General features: G+C 37.1%; 1 protein-coding gene across 3 annotated transcripts in view; it reads left to right on the forward strand.

Annotated features, from left to right (window-relative positions):
• gpc6a (glypican 6a) overlaps positions 1-24,977 on the forward strand; it is a 214,598-nt gene that overhangs the window by 155,681 nt on the left and 33,940 nt on the right. For all 3 annotated transcript variants that reach the window (XM_040134241.1, XM_040134154.1, XM_040134071.1), the window contains one exon: positions 7,933-8,098. In XM_040134241.1, the coding sequence (XP_039990175.1) occupies positions 7,933-8,098 (166 nt within the window). The remainder of the gene's footprint in view (positions 1-7,932; positions 8,099-24,977) is intronic.

Raw genomic sequence — 24,977 nt, forward strand, 5'->3', positions numbered from 1 at the left:
TATCAAAAGAGCTGTCTATTGTACTAATTTTTTTAATATAACGTGGTATACACTACTAATTCAACAATTCACAATTTAAACCAGAGTATACTGTTCTAGGTACACAGGAGACAGCAACGTACTTTAAAATGATATAAAAATATAATTGGAAATGAACAGTGGTGTCAGAGTCCAACAAATCTACACACTTAAACAACAAAATAGGGCATTTGTCAACACCTTCCACAGGGACCCATATGAGCATTTTCTGCTCTGGTACCCCTGTGATTAAGATGTGGCTATGTTTAGGGAACTAAAACTACTTGGCTACGGTCAGATCACCTTCATGGTTAAAGGAAAGCAGTACTTTTCTTGGGTGGACAATTTTTGCAAGGCATTACAATAGAGCACCCCCTTTTGTTGCCTCTTTGACCAGCTCCTTTCTACAAGGACTCAGTGTGCACAAGCATTATCAACATGTTTTATCATATAATGTTTGTCATTACATGATAAAACATTTCCATCTTGTGCTTTCATTTACTGACTGAGTCAGCATGACTAGGAGAAGTCTAGTAAGAGGGTATCCATTCAAAAATTGCTCATAAATTTGATACATGTTGACTCTTGGTTTATTTTTTGTAACACTACAGGCAGTTAACTGTTTAACTTTAGATGTAATATACATATACAATTTTATTTCTATTAATTAGTTAATACTAACAATACTGAATCTGAAAATTTTAAAGACTTTAAGCTGAATTTTTGCTTTGGGAATGTTAAATATCTACAGTTTTTTTTTTCATTGATCTCGTCCTCCCATGAACTTGTTCTTCATTAAAAATCTGTGACATATTGTTGCACAGTAGAAGATATTCTGGTAACACGGACTTAAATGCTGTCCGTGTTACCAGCATCACTCATAACTGCACCTTTGTGTTCAAGATGGAGAGGATCACATTAATGTCTTAACCTGTGAGAAGTATCCGATCTAATTGCTCCACTAAGTTTAAACTTTAACAAGGCATCAGATTTTATGAGCTCCATAAGTCAAGTAAGACAGTTAAATTTAATGGAGAAAAAATACAGTATTACTCTCTGAAAACTAGTATTAAGTCTAACAAAAGGAAATTAAAGGAAGCTTTTGCCTTAGTATGATTGTTAACATAAGTACAACAACAAAGCCACAGAGATCTCTGTTGTACGTCTTACTGTATGTGATAAGCAGCAGCTTTTCTTGAAAACATAAGCCACTATATAAAGCAAATGCATACATGCCATAATATGTATTTTACTCCATAAAAGGTGTATTTGATGAAAGGAGGTTTTTAAACTCAACAATACACTGGCATTGTCGGTCTAGCAGAATGATATGCTTGACTTCACTCCAGTTTACTCTTTCTTTCCTCTGTTTTTCTTTTAAATATCTAACAGTATGGTTAGAAAAGCATTAGCTCAGCTTGTTGGTTTAGCAGAATGCTAGCATATGAAGGTTTACTGTTACTGTCTGTGAGTATACTCCAGCCGATGTTTTATACTTCCAATATTAGTATTTTTTTCTAAGAGAAGAAATTCATTTCAGATTTTTATCGCAACATCCCTTAAAGTGGCAGTCTCGAAGATTTCCATCCTGGTTGATTTGGCGACACTTGTTGTTACTGGGGGTACCAGCAAATGTGGTTTAATAATACAGCTCATAACGTTCTGGGACAGCAAAACAAACTATTGTCTTTTTAAGAAAGAAGTCAGGCAATAATTGGCCTTTTTCCATCATTCTGTTAGCAACCGTGATCGGATTTTATGCTGCATACGGCATGAGTCTGCAAACGGCAGGGCACAGTGAAAGGAGTTGGTTACCTGGATGAGAAGTTGGAGGTGTTCAGCCTCTCGCCTGCAGCTCTTCATCTAACAGCTCACTGTGACGGATCCTTCTTGTTCCATTACTCCCTCAAATATTTCAAACTGATCCATTGTCCAAAAATGCCCAAAATGACCGTTGTCTTGTTTTGCTATCGTTTTGATGAACGATAGTGGTAAATGCAAAGCTCACTGCCAAACACATTGCATTTCCTGTGACTACTTCATAGTAAAAGTCAAGTCATGTTTCATCAGATAGATGCTTTTCATGTGCAGCTGCAGCAGTAGGAAACCTTCGGTTTGAATTAGCAGTAAGTTAAAACAGCATTTTTTCCGGGAATGTAGCCACAGATATCCAGTTCATAACACTGCAAATAAGTATCACAATTTTTCATCACCGGGCCATAGGCTCAATCACCATTGTGTTAACCTCATTTGGTGATAGTGAATCAACAGACATTTATTTAAATGAAATTCTTCGAGATTGCCACTTTATTGTAATTTTTGGTTAAGAGGAAATGAGACCTTTAAATGATGTTTTTACACAGATGTTTGGTGGGCACATGTTTCTCTTGGTAGCAGATGGTAGTCTGATTTACAGCGTGACAGATCACTGATATTGCCATTGACACTAATGGCTGTGGAATTGAGTGGGGACACTGGGGCACCAATGCAGTCTTCTATCCATGTCCAATCAGTGTGAAGCAACGCAACCTGTCACAATAATTATGACAGAACTATTGAGACAATATTTTTGGCGACAGTGTCACTGGTCCCACAAGTGTTCCCCTTGATTGGCCTTGGTAACTTGCAAAGTCATTGTCATTTCTTACAACTTCATTACTTGGTGGCACAAAGCAATTTCCATCGCCTGTGTCTTCCCACTCTGTTACCCCTAAAGGGAGTTCATGCCATATGTGCATGACAACACCCTGTCGGATAGACAAGATGATGCCTTCTAAGAGCGTCTTTTAGAGTTATCTCTCATTATAACAGTGAGCCTTGTCTTTTTATTATAATGATTTAGCTATCTTGGATATGTCTTCTTGATGATATTGAATTCAGGTGAGGGTAATGGCTCCAGACTGTGGCCTTTTATGGGATGAATTTAGAAATGGCTCGCTTTATTATTGCTCAGCTTATTGCATTTATAATCTTACATTTTTAATCTTCAATAAAGTTAATGCTCACATCGGGAGTCTGGCTGAACAGCTAAACACATTTTCAAGCCGCTGTTTATGCCTCATCCCACTCTCGTTTCTCAAAGTACACTCACTCAGGCACTGCACTTTAGTAAAAGTACTTATTCAACAATGTGAAAATTCTTTATTACAAGGAAAAGTCCTGACATTTAAAATTTTAATTTAGAAAAAGTACATCAGTATTCACGGCAAAATTCACTTATGTATCAAAAGTGAAAGTACTCAGTGTGCTAAATAGTCCCTTAGCCACTTTAAGTACAAATTGGAGGTACTTGTAATTTACTTGGTTATTTTCGTTTCATCCTATTTTATACTTCTACACCACTACAGTGCAGAGGGAAATTTTTTACTTTTTACTCCACTACATTTATTTGACAGTTTGAGTTACTTTACAGATTAGGAATTTACACATAAAATATATGAAAGGCTTATAAAATATGATGTTTCAGCATCGAATAAAGTAACCAAACAGTTGTTAAAAGAGTTAGTTCCACCTCAACCAAGTACAACAGTAAAAATCTGCTTACACGTTAATGCATTGGTAATAATAATCAAATAATATAATATACTGTAGTAAATTTTTTCTGCATCATGGGAACTTTTTCTTTTGAAACTTTAAGTACATTTTGCTAATGATATTTAGGAACTTTTACATGAGAGACATTTTTCAATACAGGACCTCTACATGGAATTGAGTATTTTGATGTTTCAGTATTGATACTTTTACTTAAGTAGAGTATCCAAATACTTCCTCCACGACTGCAAGACTCACACTCCGACACACACAATCTTGTGACCTCCATGCAGTTTTATCATAGCGTTTAAACATCAGAAGAGTAGGTGAGTGTTTTAATCTCACTCTGGATTTGAGGCATCTCACTCCCCAGTCCTACTCTCAACCTGCTGTGAAATATTTCCTCCACCCAACTGTAGATAAATGCTAACAAGATTATCAGATTACCCTTCATCCAGGGCACCCAGCGACTGCAGGGCACAGTTGCTGCAATGATGTAAAAATCCCTGTAAGATAATTGTGTTAGGAAGCACCATTTTATTGCAAATTTTCCAAAAGCTTACAAAGCTCAAGGGCAGCTTAAAACAATTTCCCTGTTTGCAGTATGAAGTATATTTCTTTGGTTGCTACTAAAAAGCCACACTGGTGTAAAGATTGTAGTCGGAAGAGATCTATAGTTAAGAAAATTCTCCTAGTGTTTTCTTCACGTCTCCTAAATAGGCTGTCTAGAAACTGGGCCAAGTTTAATTGAATTGACAGAAACAGATTATTCCCAGAACTTTTTTTTTTTTAAATTATTTAAGATTCACATAAATAAATACTGTACTTTATTGTACAAGTTGGAAGAAAAAAATACAGTGGTATAAAAGTGTACAGAATGATATTTGCAGTGTTTTGCTGATGCTGGGTAGACGATACAGTATACTATGTCTAAATGAGGCTCCTGTTATACTGCCATCATTTATACCGTAGCAATGAAACAGTGAATTTATTTAGCGAGTATATTCCAAAGTCACCCTGTTTTTGTTTTATGGTTGTAGTTTAAGCTGTATTTAAAGTCCTTACGTAGGTATAGTGACTGGGCCGGGCTGAGCCAACAGAGAAAACAAAAGGGACAAGCTCTCCCTCTCTCTTTCCTCTGGCACTATAGCAAAAATATTTATATGGAGATTAGCCGGTGAAATACATTTATTCAAATAGGAAAATGTTATATTTAATCTGTGGGGTTTGAGTCATTGACAAGGGAAGGAGGAAGAGAGATTGCTGGAGATGCATGGGGATGCGAGTGGAAGTGGAAGTGTAATCTAAAAACTGTCTAATCCCTGTCTCAGTTACAGTAGACTGATGAATTGCATGTAGCAGTCAGATTTGACTCATGGATTTGTAGGTGCGATACTGATTTTGTCATTACAGAGAGTAAAGTGAAGACAAAGAGTGACTAGACTCAGATCTAAAGTTTATAGCTACATGTGGGCTGCCTTTGGAGATTGCTAAGTACTGTACAAGCTCTGTAAGTAAGTCAATAAATTAATAAATAGAAGGCCAGATCTTAAATTGGTGTTAGTTGTTTCTATAATCTGCTAACGAATTGTTACATATACTTCTAAAAAAAATACATCATTAGAGAAGTCATTAAATGTGTAATTGGAAATTAAAATTCTTTCGGGAAAAAAGAGGCTGTTCTTTCCAAGGCAAACACTGTGATTGGCGTGTACTTGGTTCTGTTTTTCAGTCCAAATGTGGCGATAGCACCTGCCTGTTCCTTCTGTTTGTCTGCTGGTGTCTCGTACGGTTTTCCCTCCTTCTTTTTCATCTGTATCTGTCTCTCTGCTTCCTCCGGGTTTGTTTCTCTGTGTCTTTGGCAGCGTCTTTGGCTTTCTCCACAACCTGTTCTCCCTCTATTTTCTCTGCCAGTGAATGAGAGAATGTTGAAACTAAATGCTAGTTAATGTCCAACATAAAGTCTAAAGAAAGACAGTTATGGGTCCATCAGGCTGATAGCGGAGGTCAATAACATAGTAATAAATATAGAAATTATTTATAATTACATAAATTGGCAACATGTTAAGATCCCCTGCTTAGCATTCATTAGCAGCATATAAACATTGAATAAATGGTTTCAAACACACTGTGAGTAGATGTGAGTTTTTATTAATCTATTTGTCAATAAAATTAACTCCTTCAGTGGGCGCCCATAAGTGGACACTGATGTGTGAACAGATAACGAATGAAAATATGATATATGTGATATCATATATATATATATAATGAATATGTATTAAAATAAACTACGTCTTCATAGGACAAGTTATAATTTATGTCAAATACATTACACTAATAGATACTTAAAAATGTTTTTTTTTTTTTTTACCCTTTTCCAACATAATGCCACAGTAGCCTCACACATACATTGTTCTCATGTGTCAGCTGTGAAATGTGTCCAATCAAATGAACCCTGTTTGTGAAAATTCCCATATGTTAACCACATTCCCAGAGTGATGTAAACAATTTACAAGAACACACACCAGCAGATGACATGCAGCGATGGAACTGACAGCTAGCAGCCTAGTTTAATGGCCTTCCGACAAGGCATCGCGTGATGTCAGTGGCAGATTGCAGATGTCAAAGATGGTTCATTTGATCCTTGTTTGCCGGCTGCCAAGCTGGGGTGGAAGCAAATACACTAATAACCTAAATCTCTGTCTTCCCCTTCTTTGTCTGTCTTTTGCTTCCTCCCCCTTATTTTCTATCTCATCTTCTCTCTCTCTCTCTCTCTCTTCTCTCTCTCTCTCTCTCTCTTGTTCTCTCTCTCTCTCTCTCTCTCTCTCTCTCTCTCTCTCTCTCTCAAACACACACACACAAATATGCACACACAGGTGGTCTGGTCATTGTACCAATAAAATCAAAGACAACCTGCAATGTTAAAAGCTGACAGAAGCTGGATGTTGTGTCATAGCACAGCCTCAGATGTTGCCATGGAGCTACAAAAGTGCACTGATGTTGTTCTCTTTTTTCAGTTTCCTCCCACTTCAGCTTTAGCAGAATTTATATCACTTGGTTTTGTGCTGTCTTTCTCTACATGTTTCTTATTTCTTTCTTCCAACCGTACGAACATATAGTACATACATACATATGAATAAAAGTCAAATTAATATTAATAATTATTACAAAGTAAATGGTCAAGTATAATATAAGTAAGATGAAAACTGAATAAATCACACTCAGACAAAAAACTCAACTATTAACGTCGCAAACCCTTCCTCCCTGACAGCTGAAGAAAAAAGAAATTAAAATCAAACAAAAAGTTGAAATTTTCATTAACGTTTATGCATTTATTGCATGTTAGTCTGTCATGGAAGAGAGATCCCTCCTGTTGCTCTTCCTGAGGTTTCTTCCTTTTTGTCTCGTCAAAGTATTTTTTCTTTTTGGAGATAAACCAAGAAGTTGAAGGGTAGAAGGTTTCAAAGGCTGTACAGATTGTAAAGCCCTTCAAGGAAAATATTTGATTTTGGACTATGTGAATAATACTGACTTGACTTCACCTGAGTTTTAGAAAAAACTAATTAATCATTGGTTTACTCTGACGAACATTACTTTACTCTAGAATTAGACTTAATTCTTTTTTTTTTTTAACAATCTCTTAAGATATTTTTTTGTGACGGGTAGAATGTTGAAGATGCTCTTCAGTTGATTGGTCCTTCTTATGTCTACCACTGACCAATCTGCCAACCTTCCCGGCACACACAAACACACACACACACGCACACACAAACACACACACACACACACACACACACGCACACACACTGACACACACTCCAGCAGTCTCAAGAGTGTGGGCTGGACAAAATCTAGAGTCAAGCATGAATACAAAGGCTGACAGGCCAATTATCAGATGTACTCCTCGTTCTGCATTGCCACCTCTGAAGGGAAGTAGCAGTGAGAATCCTGTCGCTTTCACTCAAGCTGGTACAATGACATGGCCCAACAACAAAAAGGCACAGCCTTCACAAGGAATCGAGGTGGACAGAGTTGTAAACCTTGTCTTGTCATGCAGTTTTATCTGGTGGCTTTTCACATTTCAAGCCTCAGAAGATTTGATGTAGTATGGAGAGGTTTGTCAAAAATTAGTTTCAATTAGGAGTTACATTCCTTAGTATAGGTGCTTCGTCTTCAGTCAGTGTGTTTGCAGTGGTTTCTGTGGAAACCTCGTGATGTTTTGTAAAAAAATGAAACATCACTTCTGGTGTGCAACATCATTGTGTTTGATCAAAACTTCTCTCTCCATTTTAGGAATCATACAACATGCCATAAAACAATTACTGAGGTTTAATGAGCTTGAAAAGACTTGTCGTAACTGAAGAATGTCTCTTTGCTTCATAGGTGAATGTAGTTCCAGCATGTGTCAGAGCCTTGACCAAGATGCTGTACTGTCCATATTGTCGTGGGATGCCTGGGCTGAAACCCTGTCACAACTACTGTCACAACGTTATGAGAGGATGTCTAGCGAACCAGGCAGACCTAGATCCTGAATGGAACTTCTTCATCGGTAAGAAAAAAAAAGATTCTGATTGCATTCAAGCACTCTTGCTTTTCTCTTTGAAATCTTTGTAGGTGTGTGTTTGTGTCTGTCTGTCTGTCTGCATGCACAGTTGAGCTTGTACTTCTAAGTTTGCATCCTACTTTTCCAAGGCAGCGTCTTTGAATAGTCTCTGTGGGAATTCAAGTAGGATGTGCTGTGTTAGATTCAGCTTTAAAGGATTTACAGAGACAAAACTGAAATCTTATTTGTGCAACCATTCCTTCTTTTTTTTTGTCTGAAATGTTGTTTTCTATTGCTGGAACCCTGGCATAGTGCTTAAAGCTTTGGTCCCTGCTGTTTGGGATTGATAAAGGAGAGCAGATCCTAGGCAAACACATTTTCTATAGTGTTTCCAGCTGAGCTCGGTGAGTAATATAGCACTTCAGTTAGGCTGTAAGTAGCTGGCTGCTGTAAGCCCTCCTGTTAAATGGATACCAAGGAGGCACATCGAGTGTTCCCTCTGGATCTTTTGTAGGCCAATGCTTTATTTGTTATGTACCCAATCCCATCCTCCCACCCACACTCACAGATTTTTTTTTTTTTTAAATGGGGCGACGTTTTTTTTTTTTTTTTAAGAGACATCCCTGAAGTCTGTGTGTCAAGTGAACTGCACTTCTAAGCTTTTGGCTGTTTTGTGACAGTCCTGTCGTTTGAGAAACCATCAGATGACGTACCGCTTGTTCTCTCGGATGGCACGTCTGAAGTCTCAGATCAACACAGGCCCTCATGCACTGAATGAAATGTCTCACAGCTTTATGACATGTGTTAAAAAGTTAGTCTCTTGTTCACTTGTGAAGAGGCAAATCTATTGCCGCAAAGGAACTCTGTGCTTGACAGTAATGGGAAAAGCTGTTGTTGCGACAGAAAATCTGGTTAAACAAAAACACCCGAGAGGTGTAGGAAAAAATGAATTTTTAATTCTGAACCAGTTTTTGAGAAGATTTTTCATTTTTTATTTTTTTAGCTTTGTAAAGACAGGTTTGTTGGGGGTATTATAATTAGAAATGTAGAACCCAAGGGATGTTTATTTTCACTATGAAAGACTCATTTTTTGATGTCTACTGACATTTTGTATTCATTATCTCTTGCTAAAGAACTTCGATTTGCTTACTATGCAGCTCACAAGAAATATTGATTTGCCTTTCAGAGACAACTTCTAAATGTATCACAGGTCAGTTCTCACCGCTGGAGCACATCTTTGCATTACAGAAATTTATGGATTGAGTCTGTACTCGGTCTGTCATTGTCATCCCTTCAAATCATCACTTATTACAGAAGGTTAGATTAGAAAACAACCTTCAATTTTTTGAGAAACCTCAATGACATTTACTTGTGGACTTTGTCCATGCTTAAATGTCACTATTGACAGCATTGATTGTTAAGACCACAGGAGAGAGGACACTCAGAGCTTTTTATTTAGTTTTAAACTGCCACAGCAAGAGGGAAAAGAGCGCTGAGGTCTGGAAATGGCCTGTAAGCTTTTTAAATCCAGCTAAATCAGGGACATTTATGTTATAAATAAAAATACAAAATAAATAAAAAACGACAAAGAAAAATGAAAGCCAAGTCTGCTCTGTCCCATAATAAGTGAAAAGTAAAACCATATAATGTTTTTTTTTTTTCCGTAATGTACTCAGATGATCTTACCTCATTCTTACATTAGTGGAACAAATCAAAATTGCAATGTCTATTGCAACATCCGTGTCTTGACAGAAATATTTGAAAATAAGACACACTGAGTAACACAAGGCATAAGGTAAAAGGTTTTCAAAGTGAAATTGTTAGTGTATTGTTATATTTAGGCCAAATGTAGTAAATCACTGAAAACTAAACGTATTCATTTAATTACCATTAATTCAAATACAGTAGATTTCCAAACATTTACCTGTCAGTAATGTAATTCTTCATTCTGGTTTTTAGTCACAGGCTCACAAACATGCAGAAGCAGTGGTGTTGATGGAAGGCTAAGACTGACTGACGTTAAGCTCACTATTCTCTACCATGGCAGTCTGACAATGTATTTCTTAGTCTTCTGACAAATGAGTCAGTCTGATCCATTTCTGCAAAATAAGGAAAAACCTTTTCACTCTTTTTCAAGAAGCTGTGGTATTACAACACATAACTTTAGCGACGAGAAAACTACTACAAGGTTAAAATGGACTAACTCTGATATGTAGATCGTTACTAGCCTAGCAACATTGCTACTTCTAACAATCCATAATACAACACCCTCCTAAAGTAACAGGCTAACCTAATAACACCAGAGCTCCATTCACTTACAAGTTACAGTATGGTGTATACTCACCCACAGACATGTTTATAACATTTAGAGACTGTTTTCATGGTGCGGAAAAATGAGTAGGTGCAGTTAATAGCATTCATACTGGCTGCATTCAATTCAGTGAGCTGGTTTCAGAGCCCTGCTACTGTTCATTCTGGTTCACTGACATGGCTGAAAAAAAAATCATTAATGTCATTAGTCACACCTGTATTTCCCCTTTTACAATGAGTCAAAATGGCTGCTGTGAAAAACATGCATGTGGAATGTAAAGAACCTTGTAAGCCTAGAGTTTACGATATGGAAATTTGAACTGTAATTACAGGGAGGAAAACGTGTGTGTGTGTGTGTGTGTGTGTGTGTGTGTGTGTGTGTGTGTGTGTGTGTGTGTGTGTGTGTGTGTGTGTGTGTGTGTGTGTTCGTTATTAGTCCTTAGCTAATATTCAGCTCAATACAATAAAACGGTAGACTTGGGAAATGCGGTTCAAAATAATATCTTAGCATGTGTAAGTATTGATGAAATGGCTTTACAAAAGGATTTTTCTAAATAGCAAACATATTTTGGACTAACCAGGTTTTACTTAATACCATTAGATTTATAGAGACAAGTGAAAACATATTGTCATTATTATTATTATTATTATTATTATTAAGCATTTTTGTCTTTTAGGCAAAATAGAAGCACAATATAAATACAGACTCTAAATAAACGAGTTCTTGCTGTTGCTGTGTGGTACTGAAATGTACTGCAAACAATTGTTGGGACTGCCAGAGAAATCTTAAGAGCCAGTTTCCAATAATCACAACATGGAGCACATCTATAGCACTGATAGAACTTAGTGTTGTTTTCCTGCTTCCTCTTAAAGATTTATAGAATGGTTTTTGCATGTTCCCTCATTTCCCTCATTCCCAGAGGACATAAACTACCGCTGCTGACATGTCTGTAGACAACAATTTCTGGCAAGTGTTAAACAATAAAAGGATCACGCCTTATTATCTCTCTCTCTCTCTCTCACCACATGAAAGCCACGTCACATTGCAGATTTCCAATTTTGTTGGGAAAATGAAGACCAGGATTTATCTGTCATCGTTTTGCCACAGAAAATATCTTCTGATGAAATGAGGCAGAAGACACGGGGGAAAAATGGGGGACTTGGGTTGCAGCAGCTGAGTAGGTCAACAAGGTTTTAATTAATCTCTTGATTTATTTATTTTAGTAATGCTGGGATGAAATTTACTTTCTTGCTGGTCTACAGTAAGAGATCCCTTTATCCATGCATAAAAGTAAATGTATGAAGTAAATGCACATAAGTCATTAAGATCAATGTAATATTGACAATAACACCTGCTGCCCAAGTTTGTCGCCTTCCAAAATAAAACAAGATCTTTAATCAATGATATCCTGTACTCTACACATTCATATATATAAAGAAACTTTCAAGGATTGTGTATTTCTTCTATAATGTACTCAGTGCTATCATCCTAAATTCATCCTAAATACTTGTGTATTTATTTTTTTCATTAATACTAGATAAGAATTGATGTTAAACATTAGTTTTTTATTCCCTATCCATATAACAAAGTGGCTTTGACTTTGGAATTTATAGCAGAAAATAAATTTATTAGAGTAGAGAATAAAGTAATAAACAAAAACAATAACATCAAAACATGATTTTATTTGTAAACCAGTGAAGTTAATTTTTACTCAGGAGCTCTAAATACTGTACAAAGCCATTAAAATGTCACTTAACATACAGCATTAACAACGGAGAGCCAGAATAATTTACTGAATGAGAAACAGTGTAACACAGAACAAATCCAGGAGACTTACCCGCTTGAAATTGAAAGTAAATTCTAGGTAATGCAACATATTATTAATGTGATTTAACACAAGAAGTACAGATATTAAGATGTCAGTATCACAATAGGGTTTTTTCCAAGCACTAGAAGGGAGAGTAGAACAAATGTGCCAATGCTGTGTTTATTCCTGGTATCTGTGTAACATTGGAACAATAATGACCCTGGCGAATACTTTGATGTAGCCTACATATCACTATGCAAGAAAAAAGAAGAGTGATTACAGCATCTATGCTATATATTTCAAAGTTACAGTCATAGTACAGTAATTTACAGTTTGTAAAGGTTACTGTAATGACTTCATGCCTTCCAGGCTACAAATGGAAGACAGACTGTCAGTGAACATTGAGAATACACCTGAGAAGGGATGGGATTTACATGCTTGTACCTGTGCTGAGTGATTTAAGGCACCTTGACTTCTAAGGTGTGTGTGTGTGTGTGTGTGTGTGTGTGTGTGTGTGTGTGTGTGTGTGTGTGTGTGTGTGTGTGTGTGTGTGTGTGTGTGTGTGTGTGTGTCTGTGTGTGTGTGTGTGTGTGTGTGTGTGTGTGTGTGTGCGTGCGTGTGTGTGTGTGTGTGTGTGTGCGTGCGTGTGCGTGTGTGTGTGTGTGTGTGTGTTCAGATGTTCAGAGAAGGAATTCATCGTTTGGCCAATGGATGATACCAGACCATCAGTCACCTGCCATCATGACAAATTTACCCAGCTCTGCAACATGACAGACACATCATTATCATTTTTCTTGTCAGCACCTTGTTAAAATACCCTCTGAAGAGAGAGAGAGAGAGAGAGAGAGAGAGAGAGAGAGAGAGAGAGAGAGAGAGAGGACTCATACTGTTATTCACACACTACTGTTTTTCAGGCTTACACCATGAGTAATGCCATTTCTGACTGGCAAGTGACAGTGTAACACAATAATTTCAGCTATACCAGGACAAAATTAATGGCAGATTTTAACTGACTGTTGGATAGACCGTTGACACAGTGGTGCAGTGGTTAGAACTGTCGTCTCACAATGGGCTTGAACCTGCCGCCCGGCCAGGGCCTTTTTTTTTGCATGCAGGTTGCATTTCCTCCCCATGCCTGAGCAGGTTTGCTCCAGGTTCTCCAGCTTCCCCCCATGGTCCAAAGACATGCATGTTCGGTCAATTGGCTACTCTAAATTCCCTATAAACTGGCTTTTGTTAATGCCAGGTATGAACAGGGCCAGAGTTGAGGCTAATGTTAGCAGCTGTTCACACATAGGTTTCATCCTTTCATCCTGGAAGTGCTTTCTCTTGTAATGTTAAAAGTGAAAACTGATCTGTCGTTTGTCTTTATCATACTTATAATATCAGGATTAACTAGCTCTACACCACAATACAAAAACAAGTCCGCTTCCTTATTTCCTCAGTCTTTTAGCATGATATCATGCCCATAGCCATCAAGTGCTTTTTAAAGAGCTCTTTGACAAGATTTCATTTACAAATAAGTCAACTGAAAACATTATAAATGTGACAGTTACCGTTGTGCAGCTCAACAGCTGTCATTGATGATGTCAAATGATAATGATTAGTAAGTGTCTGAAAACACTGCGCACTGAAAATTTACTGCTCTCTATTGAGCTAACTAGTGTCTATTATACGGTGAGTAGTGAATGAGGGAGTTTTACTAATGTTAGCTTAATTAGCTACCTAGCTACAGCGGATAAACTCCAGCCAGTCTGTCAGTTTTAATTTCAGCCGATAAATCGACAAAATTTAGAAGCCTAACTTTGCCTATCTCTGTCTGAATCCAAGAAGCCCCTGTTTCAAATATTACTGAGAATTTCAAGTGTTAAATCCATTATTGTTATCAGTGTGCCATGTAAAAATGGAAAGATTGACAGGTGTAGCAACAGTAACTAAGGGAGCAGGGTTTAGGGAAAGGTCAGTTCTATTTTAATGGATTCATAGTAAAAGAAATGAACTCCTTCTAGCTTTATATGAGAGGTGGTTTGTAAATACCATTGTATTCTTTTATTGCATGTACTTAGCTGTGCCTGTTTACACATTATTTCTCCTAATTGAGATAAAGGCTTGAGTTGTCCTCTGTTGAGTCCTTTGAAACCACAGTGTAAGCAATCCTCATTGATTTTATTTGCTCATTTCTTTTTAATTGCATGGGTTGTGTCCCAGTGTAACTGGACCTCCCCTCAGTCCAACAGTTCATGAGAATTCAAGCCAATATTTTTTCTGTCCTCCAGGAAGGACTTTCTGTGATGTCTGTGAGATTATGAAGATGAACACCCTGCCAGTGCTTTACTTTAAATGATATAGATAGCTTGGCAGAAACTAAGCTCGCAGCCTGCTTTCCTGCACAGTGAAGCCTTCAAGATGTGTAAATCCTTTACCTTTCTTACTGTAAAAACCCTACAGTGCCACTCAACATCCACATGCTTTACCTGAAGAGTTATTCAGAGGGCTTCGAGATTCCTCAAGTATGACATAAAATACTGCATCTTAAAGTTAAGCCTGAGACATTTAGCAGACACACACACACACACACACACACACACACACACACACACAAACACACACACAAACACACACACACAAACGCACACATACGCGCGCACACAGGCACTCTAAAAGTCATGACAGGAACAAACAAGCTAGCTAGTGGGTTTCTGCCTGTCACAGTGCTTAAGGCTGCAATGACTCACTTAGCCTGGTGGAAGTGATCTCCATATCCTCAGAATCATCAAGAACCGGTATATTTTCTTTCTAATTGCTACTGGCTGTGCGGAATCTGCAAAATGCTGCTCTTCTCTATAAGTGAGAGGAATGCTTACGCTGCTACACTATATATGATCAACATATCCTTTTGGTAATACTATGAGCTACCACAGCTTATGGCCAGCTATGTTTTATTTAGTAATTTTATTGCCTCCACATATATGCACACTGAATGTTATTCTTGCTATATTTTATCCTTTTTTTATATTTCCAGAAAGCATGTTGTACACAATTATACATTTGTTTGACACAATTATACATTTTAATTTTATTGCATGTGATAGGTTATACAAATCACATCTACCTAAAGGAACAATTTGACATTTTAGGAAATGTACTCACTCATCTTCCTGCCGAGGGATGAGAAGATTGATACCACTCTCATGTCTGTACAGTAAATATGAAGCTATAGCGACCAATCTTTTCATCTAACTCTCTGCAAGAAAGTAAATAGGCGTATTTCCCCCTTATGTTGAACTATTACTTTAACCTTACTGGTAACCATTTTTCAAAGCAGTGTAAAGTGTTATGAACAAAACAAACAGCTGAAAGGCAGCAGGTGAAAATAAACAGTTAGACAGCAGAAGCAGTAGTGTCTTGCAGCTGTAGAGAAAAGTGTTAAAGTAAAAAGACATGAGAGTTCATATGTGAGGAACAACAGACATGGTATTTGAGACCTACGATGAGTTAAAGTAATCCAGACATAACCTGAGCCTATAAAAAAAAAAAAAGCCTTATCAATAAGTATTTGTTAGTGCTTAGAGAATGCTGGTGGAGAATCCCCAAAGACAGACAAATATGTTTGCAAATTAGTGAGTCTTTTGCAACTGATTCACCTCCAGCTGCAAACTGGAAAAAACGTCTTACAGGAAACTGACTCCGACATCTTTTAGCAGAATGGTTTTGGCAGTGTTTATGTTTGTACAGGAGTATCTAAAATACGACTGAAAGGGTTGGATTCGATTCACGCTAGTTACTCAAACAGTTAGCTTCTTCAACATGAAAACAAGCATTTCTTTGGATTTGTTTAAAAAGTTGGTTTAACAAAGATGAAGAATGCAAGTTGTATCTTGTGAAGGATATTGATAGTGTATCAAACCTGATGGGACAATGATTGATGGGAACAAGCTGATTTGAAGTTTCCTGACTTTATTTCCTTTCTGTCTATTTAATTGATAAACAATAGTAAACATCTGCAAGGGATTTTATACTGTGCTACTTGAATTAAAACCCAAATGCAACACTGTACTGTAGAACACATTTGCAGACACATAATGTGTTGGTAATCTCTTATTGCACGTCTGTGTTTTCATCCACTGCGACAGCCTTTCAAAGAAAGGTCAGAGAGCTCAGAGGTCTGTTGGGACAAAATTAATCCATGGCTTTACTCCAGTCTCTTTAGGGCAATTTTTGGACATGGATTGTTTTAAAGCTAGCTGCAGGTTTCCCAATTCTTATTCTAATTATTGGTATAGGTGTTCTCTACCAATTTAACATGCACTTCTATGACGTCTTTTTTTTAATTCCACAAATTCTTCCTCTTTGTAAAAACCAGCAACAAAACAGAAAATAAATGCACACAGAATTTGAAAATGTTGAAGTATTAACACTATTTTTTTTTATTATCTTATAAGCTTTTTCCTTGTTTCCATTTAACTGCTATCTTCTGGATTTTTTTTTTTCCAGTTTCAGTGTTCATGCTTAATTGAACTGGCATCATCTCCAAGAGGAATTCCATGATTAGTAATCATATTGTGAGACAGACAATAAATAAATGGAGAAGCGAAAGCAGCAACAGACAACACACCAAAGAGCCATACTGTTTTGTTTAGGTGACACATTTGCTTACTGAACAAAGCCAGTTTCGTTTTCCTCTCAGCTTGTCAAACTTACAAGCATGTAAACAAGGTATACATCCCCGATGCATGTTCACTGACAGTGATGTCTCCCTGACATGGGGCTACTCTCCAGATCAACCATGCAGTTGCAGATTTGCTTTTCTTATTTTATTTTGTATTTTGTCACCCAGAACAATGGCATGTTTTGCGGACAAATAACACTTGTTGGCAAGGAAAAAATATACTTACTAAGAGATTTTTTTGATTAATAAAACAAAACTGATTAATCAAAACAGTTATCCTATAAACCTTTTCTATTATCTTTCTTGTGCCATCATTATTACAAGCAAAACATAAAGTAATAAAGAATTTCTCAATTACATTTCAATTTTAAGTTTTTTATCATAGCCAGTTGAAGGGTTTAGAGAAAATTATTACTAAACTCTATTACTAATTCACACACTGATTCTATCAAACATTTTTCATGGTGAATAGAATCACCAGCATGTGGAGAAACACCACCATTGACAATGGAGTAATCACTTGTCACCGGCAATTTATGCAGGGTGTCATCAACTTCTATTGTTGGATGCATAGTGTTTGTATGCACACATTTTCTCCAGTTTGCACTGGCAGATGGTTAAAGTTATTCTCTCCATTTTCATCACTGCAACTATGAATCATTGGGCAGACTTGTATTTGTGACTACTGGGTGGCAATTCTCTTTCCATTATGTTCATCATTTCCAATACAACACAATTATCCCCCCATTAATCCATATCAACACTGGAGGTACACTGAAGCTCAATCGAAACATATAGCCAAGGCAAGTTCTCAAATTGACAAAGTTTAAATGATTTTAAAATGTGTTTGATAAAAAGGGAATCACTGCTTTAATTCACGTTGAAAGTAAACTATTCAATATCTTAGTCAGTTCTCCAGCCCCTTTGTCATTGAAGAAATTGACAAACCATAAGTGACAAAGGAGCTACCGGTTCACATAATGGGGAGAGTGATATGCCTTTAAATCCTTATGACTAGGTCACGCGAGATTTTGAACACACTCTTAGCCTGACTGAATCTTATCTTTACTCTTAATTTCCACTTTATGGCTGGCCTAGGGGGAACCTGAGCCAAGGGGGAAACTGAGCATTGCATAAAATGACTCATCTTTTTCCCCATTCCCAAGGATGACCAGTGCCACTGCAGATCTGCAGTTCAAACATAATTTATTTATTCACCAGTGTAGAACAGGCATTGGGGAGAGCACTGCCAAAACAACTAACAAAACAATCCATATCATTAAAAACTAACTTACCTATCTTTGATAAAAACAAAACAAAAGAAAATACAGACATCTTACCTACCCCTAACATAAACAGTCACCAAACAGCTACCAGAACTGCTCTTTTAGAAGATATTTACATTATGTACAACAGAGATCAATCTAATGACACTAAAGTGGCAGCACGGCATGGCATGGTCTTGTTGGGGGCCAGGAAAGAGGCAAAGTGATACCGGAATCGGCAGGTGCCATTTTAATTTAAGCACCATCAGGCGTCAGTCCAATCACGAGCTGCCAGCTGCAACGTAACATACTGGGAAAAACACACAGAACAGGGGAACAGCACCACCCTCAGGCAGGGAGGGAGAACAAAACACAAAGATCACGCAATCACACTCAAATACAAATACAAGCTATGACTCAGGGTCATAACACAAGACATGGCACTGATCCTCTCATTCACTCCAGACTGTCATTGCAGTGCCTAGTAAGATTTTTTTTTTCATGTGTTTCATTTCACTTGGGCCAGTCTGGCTTATGTGGTGTGAAATAGTCAGAGATTGTCCCCCTTTGAAATACTGAATCCTTGAGACAGCCAGTGAGCAAGAAGAGAATTATTAACTCCCACTCATATAGATGTTTTGGTCAGGTAAATCTCATCAGAGATTTCACCTGTTATATTCCATAAAAACTTTGTTTACAAAATCATATCCCAAGATCTCAAGGAAATTAGCAGTGTACCTGGATAAGTACATGTCAGTAAAATTATCTATTAAGTGAAAGAGGGCGCGGTGTTTAGTTTTATTCTTGTCAGGAGTATCAGCAAGAAACAAGAGAGCACATATATTATAACACGATTAGGTACTTGCTCAAGATGAATCTAGTATTATGTGACATAAATTGATCTTGTAGTTGGTGTATTTATTGAACATTCCAGCGCCACTCTCCACATCAAACTGTTTTGACTATGTAGTGACCTAAAGTAAAAGCAGTCATACTGACATACCACTGGGATCCAGAGACTCGTAGCAGAAATACTCACAAAAGTTCATAAAACAGTCATGAAATTAAAAATGCTCCTGATAATTAGGAATACCCTATATTTGTTTCTCAGCATGTTCACATAAAACTTGTAGATTTATCACAGATTCACAGATAAATAACTGCCGTGTGCCCCAAGGGGAGTCTCTCCAAATCCTTCTGGGTGAGAAAAAAAGAGTTTTACATTAGAAAATACTAAAAGTTGGCACCATGCAGCCAGCAGTCAACAACCATACCAGTACAACCCACCGTGTAAGTCAATGGATATATGGATGAATGGTTGTACAAATTGATTGTTTATTTGTTAATATACAAGGCATATGAATTATTTCATCATTACATGAAACTGATGACAAAATCAATATATATGTATCAGTCGAGATTGATGTAAGCTAAAGGGGGAAACAGAAAAGTAAGGTTAGTGGTCCTAGTTAAGAGTAGTGATCATAGTTAATAGTAATGTTGAGAGCTTCAACAGGTAAATCTGACAGGCTGAAGATTTAGAAAATCTGTAACAAAGAAGGGAAAAATTGGAATATAAAGACCTTCAAACTACCAGTCTCTGTGTGCATATACCATTAGAAACTCTGTATTCAAAGGAATTTTGAAGTCAACCAGTGGGCAGTGCTAAGAGTACCAAAACAATTTTATGTAAATCAATTTCTCAAACTCCACTGAAATACTTTTTGATAATCCAAACTTTGCGGTCAATAGACAGACAGATATACAAGTTTCCCCTGAGTCAAATCTGTGTAGAATAAAAGTCAGAATATTCACAAGTGGAATTTTAAAACAAACGCGGCCTTTATTGTCTGCAAGCCTGAAGATGACTTGAACTCTATTGAATAAAGTATTGATCCTGGTCTCTTCTGAAAGACAACTATAAACTATAAGACACTTGTGACTACAGCACTTGTGACTACAGTGGTGCCCAAATTAACTGGTAAAAGGTGGTGGCACAGATGGTCTGAGCTAAACATTGTGCAAAACTGAAACAGCAGAGCCTGTGCACTATAATATGTCATTTTCTTTGGGCTCCCACTACTGATTTATGGTTAGAAAAGGTTAAACGTTCAGATGCCTGTCATCAACAGCCCATCATTTTTAAAAAGTTTTCCCATATGTGACATCATTTCAGAAGTTATTTCAGCAAGTAGAAGTAACCCTTTCTCATAGCAGTACATATGGCTGACATATACTCACAATCCATCAAATATTCATTAAGCTATATGAAAAATAGGTTGTCAGAACTCAGCTGAGGATATCATTTAGGTCTTTGAGTCTTTTATGGAATGAGTAACAGAATTGCTACCAGTTCTCCCTCTACTCTCACTTAATTCCACTGAGGCTTTTTCTGTGGTAGCATTAGGGCAGTACTCTGCTAAACATAGGCAGCCGAAGACTTCACAGGACACGGGTTGGCCCCCCTGCAATGACCTCCAGCCAGCTCCTGATGGAAATCTAACCAAGCATCACGCCCAATTTGAGGCTCCTGAGTAAACAAACAGGAGTGCTCTTCAAAGGCACAGCCACTAACAGACAGAAGAGGGTATTCTATATGTAGCTCTCTTCAGTCAGTACACTGTAACAGCACTGACCTGGCTTACAACATATACAAACTAACCCATGAACATATTCATTTGCAAGAGGAAACAATAATTTAATAATATAGTACATTGTAAATGATGTTATCATACAGCTAGATTTTGTGGTAGGATTATTGGGCAGACTTTGGGCTGGGTTTGGCAAGGTGTGAATTGTGACTTGAAAGGATCAGGGAGATTCAATCAATGTTTAACATTTTTGGTTAAAATTAAATTTTTTTGAATTGTGTGTTTCTAATGTATTTGTGGGGGGAAATGAAATAAACTGAATTATGGTAGTATAATTAACAAGAACACATTTTATACCCCACAGATGATACCCGCTTGTCTTTGGCTAATCAGTAGCAAGATACATTGTTTGTTCATCAAAATTAGATTGATGTTGCAGTTGTAGCCATGACAAATGAAATTTTATTAATTAATTATATTATTTTAATAGGGCCAGTTAATTAAACTCCAATACTCTGGTGCATCATTCCTCCAATTCTGGCCAAAATCTGACCAGTGGTGTCTGGGATACTGTATATGACCTGGGAGAAAACTATATGTTTGTGGATAATTTGACAAGTGTCATTTCTATTCATAAAGTCTTAATATATTTTTTTATTATTTACCGTCCAATGTTTTTTAACATCTTTTTGTTTAAAAGCTTTTGATGAGTAGTAATGCTATGGAGCAAAGTTCTTACGAGTGAATCTAAACTGACTGACAGTTGGCTGCGGTAACGCAACAACTGTCTGCAAAGATAAAAATGGAGACAGCTAGCAAGCAAATATGGATGCAAACAATGCACAATTTAAGTGTACTCAACAGGTTTGGTAGACCTCAAAGATGCACACACTGAGTAACCAAAGTTAAGTAAACTTAACTTGTAACATGAGATTGGTATTGTTCTTTTCATCTAACTCACATTTTCCATAAAGTCAAACTATTTCTTTTAGAAGTCTATAGTATGGAAAATAAATGGATCACTGACATTGGTGCCCTTTTGTAAAAATGTTTTAGTTCAGTTTGAATCAATTTCATAGACAGTTCTTCAGTTCGCAAAGTTGTAGCCTGAACTTTCACACAGTTTAGATTCATCATCAGTCTTCTGAATTTACACTTTAAGTCCCATCTAAAACATAATGATCACTTGATCTGGTCTAATCCAGATACAAATCATCACCAAAATCTCACCCACTCATCAGATGCCAAGGGTGTGTCCAACAGTTTCTGTTAATATACAAGACAAATGAACAGGGATGGAAATCATTCTTCCAAAAGATATACCCTCATTTGGTGTTTTGATGATGGCAGTTGAGGGCATTGTCTAACACGTCAGTCCAAAAGCTCCCATGGGTGTTCATTTATGTCGAGATGTGGTGACTGTGAAGGCCATAGCATATGACTCACATCATATTCATACTCATCAAATCATTCAGTTACCCCTCGTGCCCTATTAATGTGGGCATTGTCATGCTGTCTCTCCAATCATTTTTACGGTTTTCCCTTTAATTTGTCACCTGTCTGTACCAACATATACTGTTTATACCTCTGTTTTGATGAAGTTGGGTTGCAGTGTAGCTTTTGCACAATTCTGCTAGGCTGAGACAGGGCCCCCTGGATGTTATTACAACTTAATTGTTGCCTATGTTTATTGGTGATACCAGGTTTCTGTATTAATCTTTATGCTTTTAATTCACCTCTCTTCAGCCAGGCTAGTGCTCTGTCTTCTGTACTCACTTGTCCTCTAAATCACTCCCCTCAGTCAAGCGAATGAGCTTAATATCCTGCCCTGTCAATACCCACCGAGAGGAGACTTAATGTTACTTAGGTCTCATGTCGGGTATTCTGAAATGCCGGCCTGAGGGCAGGAGTGCTGGTCAGTACGGTTTTGCATGGTATTGGCTTTCCTCAGTGCCAGCCTATTACACTGTAATTGTGAGAGTTAAAACTGACGTACCCCAATGGTGTTATTAATGATCTTATGTGTCAATATAACGAGGCTCTTAAGTTTTTCATACTGAACAAGTTCAACACAAGACTACAATACACAATATTACTGTAAAACTGTCTCAGTAAAGGTTCTGTACAGCAGGTCACTGCAGTGCAAAGTTTGCAGCTTTGACACTTAAGATAAGGGTTGCAATGTTCCATCTCCTACCAACCATCAGTCAGAATTAGTTTCCTTTAACCACTACAGCAAACCTTTAACCATAACCAAGTAATTTCAGTTGCCTAAATATAATCATACCTGCACCACGGGATGGCAGATCAGGAAAGACTCAGGAGTCATGTTGTTATGTAAGGCACTGAGAATTGACCTGTTTTGTCAGTTTTGTATGCGGACTTCTCGCCCTGATTTTGTTGAAGTGTTAAGTACTGCTCCGTAAGTCCCAAATTTTCTCCTAGCTCACTGGTGATGTTTTGGAAGTTAATTGTGTGTCTGCTGTGCTGAGCACACTGTGCAACAGTGATATGACAGCAACAGATGATTCAGCGATGGTGATGTTTTAAAGTAGTTTTCTTATTGTCCACAAATTCCAATAAAAGGCCAAAACCAACGATGAATTGATCACGTTAACAAGTATTGTTAGTGTAGTGTCTGTGCCACAGACATCCATTATTGCTGTTTTAGTGGCTGATATTTTACTTTATTATGATGAACTGTAGTTTATTTTCAGTTGATCTATGCTACTGTAAATACTCACTATTACATCAAATCTGTAGCTGAAAATAGTCCCAAACAGTCCTGTTTGAGTAACATTTTCTAAAAAAGTACAGTTCCCAACTGTTTTAATTTATTTAGCATGTTTTCAAAATGAGAGTGTATATTTATGATCGAAAGACTTCCATCTTCAATAGGAGCCCATGGGCTTATGGCTGAGAGCCATAGTCAGGGTGGAGACATCAGAAAGTATTAAGATGGACTAAAGCAATATTTTTTGGTCTGTTCATAGAATTTGTTGACCAAGATATAGAATATCTCCTTTTTTAAAATACTTTAATGGATTGAAATCATTTATCTTATTTTGCCTGTTGATCTGTGTTAATCAAAAAGACTCAACTTGTGATAGAACATTTTTTTGAATTAAGTTTTAAATTTAAAAATTATCGAATCTTAGAGTCAGAATCCACATATTCCAGCAAAAATGTCACGATTACAGACTATACAGCAAGCTTGAACAAATAATAAATAAAACCAGGAAAACAATTGGGATTATTAAATTAGGTAAGCATAAAAAACAGCTTAAACTCTATAGTAGTGCTTTGGGTTGGTCTGATAAATGATCATATTAAATTAATAATTTGTCAAATGTCAACAGAAGTAGTTTTTTCAAAGGTTTTATGGGAATTTTTGCCCATAATTTGAGCCCTGGCTTCTACCATTCGAATTTCTGCTTTTTGCCAGTGTCACAGCAGGGTGTAAAGTCCTCAGGCTTTGACCCTTAAGCCTATAGAGCTGTACTAGAGCTCAATGGTCACTCCACATCAAAATTCTAGTTATGATCACTTATGATCTATTGATTTACACTGCCTTTCTACTACTGCTAAAGACTCATTGGATGAGTAATAGTATTTCTGCTTCCCTTTTGTAGGGAATGACCCCCATAGAGGCAAATAGGCTTTTCCTGATTGGTCCACATCCCTGCAAATGCCAGTGCACAGAGATCGAAGTCTTCTTGATATTATTGCCCTCCCACTTAACCATTTGCTAACCCCTCAAACAAGATTTGGTGGACTTTTAATTATTTCTTTGAGACAGGATAGATTATAATCAAAATGTCAAACACCATTGACTTCTCCTGGTCTGACACGATCACTAGTACCATCCCTCTGTATGAACATATTAAAATCACATTGTTTTAATGAAAATGAAAAGTGGCAGTTGGGTGGGTAATCTGTTTTAGGTATTGATTCAAACCAAGACTCATCCAGAATAATAAGGTCATGGTCCCTGTGTTTTTTTGTTTTGGGGATTTTTTTGACTGATGTTAATTGCACCTGATTATTAAGTAGAGAGAAGACTGTTAATGTTTTCTACAGACCTTATCAGTTGTGATTTGAGAAGTTTGGGTATTTGGTAAATAAACAAGGAACAATAAATACAATAGTGTATGTTCCTGATTTCATTACTTGCCAGCAGATTTTTTTTAAGTGATTCATAATGGTAAAGTTAAGTATTTGGTGTCTTATGAATTTCATGGT

Source organism: Xiphias gladius, chromosome 1 (assembly GCF_016859285.1).
Source record: "Xiphias gladius isolate SHS-SW01 ecotype Sanya breed wild chromosome 1, ASM1685928v1, whole genome shotgun sequence".
Taxonomy (NCBI): domain Eukaryota; kingdom Metazoa; phylum Chordata; class Actinopteri; order Istiophoriformes; family Xiphiidae; genus Xiphias; species Xiphias gladius.